The sequence below is a fragment of the Bidens hawaiensis genome, unplaced genomic scaffold (assembly GCF_021521415.1).
Source record: "Bidens hawaiensis isolate Kalapana, Puna unplaced genomic scaffold, B.hawaiensis_p1.1 tig00022300_1, whole genome shotgun sequence".
In the NCBI taxonomy this organism is placed as follows: Eukaryota; Viridiplantae; Streptophyta; class Magnoliopsida; order Asterales; family Asteraceae; genus Bidens; species Bidens hawaiensis.
In genome coordinates, this window is record NW_027493462.1 from 43,749 (window position 1) to 47,112 (window position 3,364).

Consider the following 3,364-nt stretch of genomic DNA (forward strand, 5'->3'; position numbering starts at 1 on the left):
TCATGCCAACCTGTGCAAAAAAGTCTTTTGTGAGATAGGTTTCATTTGAATCAAAGCTAACTCAAAGTCTCAAACCCATTTAGATCCCTATATTTGGTGTAACGTTTAAGTTTTAACTTTTAAAACAATAGTACATCAAGTAAACAGATACCATTCTGCTTGATCCAATTGACCCTTCATGTTCCCAAGCAGATGGTGAAGCCACACCCTAAAATCAAGCGAAATAATAAAAGGTCAAAAGGATATCATAACACAACTACACAAGGTCAAAGAAGATTAGGCTTTAGGTTCATCTAATCTTTTGACTTAAAGTTGAAGGACCTCTATAATACGGTGTGCGTGGCATATTGTATAAAGCAGATCTGCCTCGAGATCTAAAGGTTGTTGAACCATTTTCATAAGCCTTGGTAGCAACTGCAGTCTTTGGTGTATGTGATGTGGTAGGTGTTTTGAGAAAAGTGTTTGTGTTATTAAGCAACACTAAATCTTGTCTTGGTACATGGCTGTTTGACCTTGGGGTTATTGGCGATAGTTTTGTAGGCCTAGTCCCCATATAGGCCTTTGCCAGCTCAGCAGGTGAAGCCACATCATCTTCAAAGGCCTATGATGATCCAATTACAGATGAAGTTTCAAAACTAAAACAAATAACCACAAGCAAAATAATACAACTTACTCTTGAATTGACAACAGGTGTAGAAATTGCAGCATCAAAGTTCACAATCTCCCTCTCTTCTACATGTTTGATCAATGTGCCACTTGTGAATGCATCAGGTTTTGAAACATAATATGATGTGCTGGGAAACTTCGCTTTATCCGCTTCAACAACATTCGACTCTGTTGTTTTTTAATGCCGCAATGCGGTCAAACGCTCAATTTCAGATCTGCACAAGTATGCAATTCTCGTAAGCTTACTTCAGTTTATTTCCTACTGTTGTTGTATGTTAGACCCTAGAACAGATCATAGCAATGTTTTGTAACTGGCCCAAAAACAACAAAACTAACCTGGTAAAAGTCTTCTGTCTAAGCATATTCTCAAGATCTAATATCTCAGGTGCACCTTCATTGGTGCTAGGTTCAACTACTACAGCAGAATTCTTTAATGCAGACTGCCAAAAACACATATAAAGATTATGATGATGAAAAGAGTATCTATTAACAACAAAGCAAAAGTAACTTTTGGGAAGAAAAAATGTATTAGAAAAATAATAAACTTACATTTAGAACTGCATCCTGAGATCCATTCCTTGGTTCTTCATTAGTCCCTGATCACAATAAAGTCATAGTGAGGAACGTAAAAAGAATTAAAAAATATATATATGTATTTAAAAAAACAGGTAGCGGGAAAGTATCAAACCACTTATCAAATATCATAATGATAAAAACTTGATTGGTTGCCCACAGTAAATATTCTAACACTATAATTAAAATTTGTCTAATCTTAGTGACTGATGCATACTTTATGACCCATAGTAATACATATTTTAAAAACTTCTGCAACGTGAATAGAAATAATGTCAGCTTTTTGATTAATGACCCTGCTCTATTTCAGTTAAAATTTCAAACAACAATGAAGTCCATATAACTTAGATGTTATATCCCCCAACGATGTGACCTCTACTATGGGTTATGAATTTATTGGCTTAGCAATTACCAAATCAATAATGATATCAACATTTTTAATCATTCTCCTTTATTATCATTTCAAGTCAACACAAAACAGTCACACTCATAAATAGTCCTGTAAGCTAGATACTTAATTAGCTGCTCTAACAAAAGTGAAATAAAAAAATAAAAGGTCTTTCGTTATGATAGTCAAGCATGATTTGGTTAGAATATATATACATACATATGCCTTTTCTTAAAACCAAATTTATTGAAAACCTATGTTTCTATATCAACTTAATTTACACGTCTGTCGCTTTTGACTCAATGACAAGCTTACAAAGATGAACATAATGAGCACAAAATAAAACCAGACAACCATCATTTATGCTGTGAGGTATAAACATAAGTGAAACAAAAACTGAGCAATAAGATATAAGATGTATGATTGTATGTAGCACATTCCATTATCGCATCTACAGAGGCCTACATAGTACATACCCCTGGTGATTTCAAAGAACATTCACAAACATAACAACAAACTTAGTATTAACAGAAAAACTATTCCCAATTCTCATCCATGAAACAAATCCCCACTAAAGCTTTAATCAAATAGCAGCTCAACTAAGCCCCACTCAAATCTAAATGCACACCCCTACAATTAATACAGGCCTTTCTGAAACCAAAACAAACATAAGCCAATGTAAACATGCAATCCACCATGATGATAGAATTACTATAAAGTGGCACCAAAAATATGCTCTTTTACAAGGTAGCAGATACAGTCAGACAAACCCTAAGCATATCAACATAAACAACCAATAAACCATACAAAACCACATCTAATTCCAACAACAGTCGTACACAAAAATCAATTAACCTAATTCCTCCACATAATATAAATACCCTATTAATCAAGAAAAGCTTTTAACCTGGCAAACACTATGAAAATTTCATCAATTCAATAGCAAAACTAGGCCCACTCAAATGTAAATGTATACCCTATATAATTAAAAACACACCTTTTCTTAAAACCTAACCAAATATAAGCCATTGTAACAAACAATAGCAAAACAATCCACCATAATAATATAACTATTATCAACTGGCACTAAAAATAAGCACTTTTACAAGGTATTAACAAATACAGTCAAACAAACCCTAGCTTCTTAAGCAAATAGACACAATCAACATAAACAATACACGAAATCAATTAACCTAATTCCACATCCAAATTCAATTAACCCCTAACCTAACAAAAAAAAGCTTTTAACCTGTCAGACGCTGTACAGGTTGAGAATTAAGCCGCTTACGAAACACGCCAAATAACCTATCAGCACCGGCGTATAACAGCCGAGACGCAGGGTCCACAAGCTTTGCTAACAAGCTAGGGTTATTATTATTATTGTTATTATTATTATTATTGTTTCTGATTGCGGTTGAAGGTCGATCGTACGGCGTGGCGTGAGAACTACGGCGGCTAGGTTTCTTCCGGAGCTTTCCGCCGGCTCCGCCGCCGCTCTGGTAGGTGCTTACGCCGTCGGCCATTGGTGCTTACGCCAAATAACCTAACTGCTTACCTGAGACCACCACCGCCGTTGATTAGAGCTCCAAAATGAAACCCGGCAACGGCCATCATCGATGGAGAAAGCAGATTTAGAAGTCCAATGAAACATCACCATCTTACCTCCGTCATCTCTGTTGCCTAGGATTCAAAAATGGAAGCCGGCAACGACCGTCATCGGAAGAGATGAACGTCGAG

At 35.8% G+C, this 3,364-nt stretch overlaps 1 protein-coding gene across 1 annotated transcript; it reads right to left on the bottom strand.

The window, feature by feature from the left end:
• Positions 1 to 279: 279 nt before the first annotated feature.
• LOC143565196 (nuclear pore complex protein NUP1-like) lies at positions 280 to 3,150 on the bottom strand. The gene is made up of 4 exons (XM_077052243.1): positions 2,877 to 3,150; positions 1,216 to 1,262; positions 674 to 1,106; positions 280 to 601 (listed from the first exon to the last, which is right to left on the bottom strand). The coding sequence occupies exons 1-3, from the start codon at positions 3,148 to 3,150 to the stop codon at positions 942 to 944; spliced, it is 486 nt and encodes a 161-aa protein (XP_076908358.1). The 3' UTR covers positions 280 to 601; positions 674 to 941.
• Between the last annotated feature and the right edge of the window lie 214 nt (positions 3,151 to 3,364).

Excerpts from the sequence above, each read along its gene's own strand:
- LOC143565196 (XM_077052243.1), bottom strand. The coding sequence starts at position 3,150 with ATGGCCGACGGCGTAAGCACCTACCAGAGCGGCGGCGGAGCCGGCGGA. Across the intron at positions 1,263-2,876 it reads ACCTGTACAGCGTCTGACAG|GGACTAATGAAGAACCAAGG; the intron begins GTTAAAAGCTTT and ends TATTGTGATCAG. Across the intron at positions 1,107-1,215 it reads CTCAGGATGCAGTTCTAAAT|TCTGCATTAAAGAATTCTGC; the intron begins GTAAGTTTATTA and ends TGTTTTTGGCAG.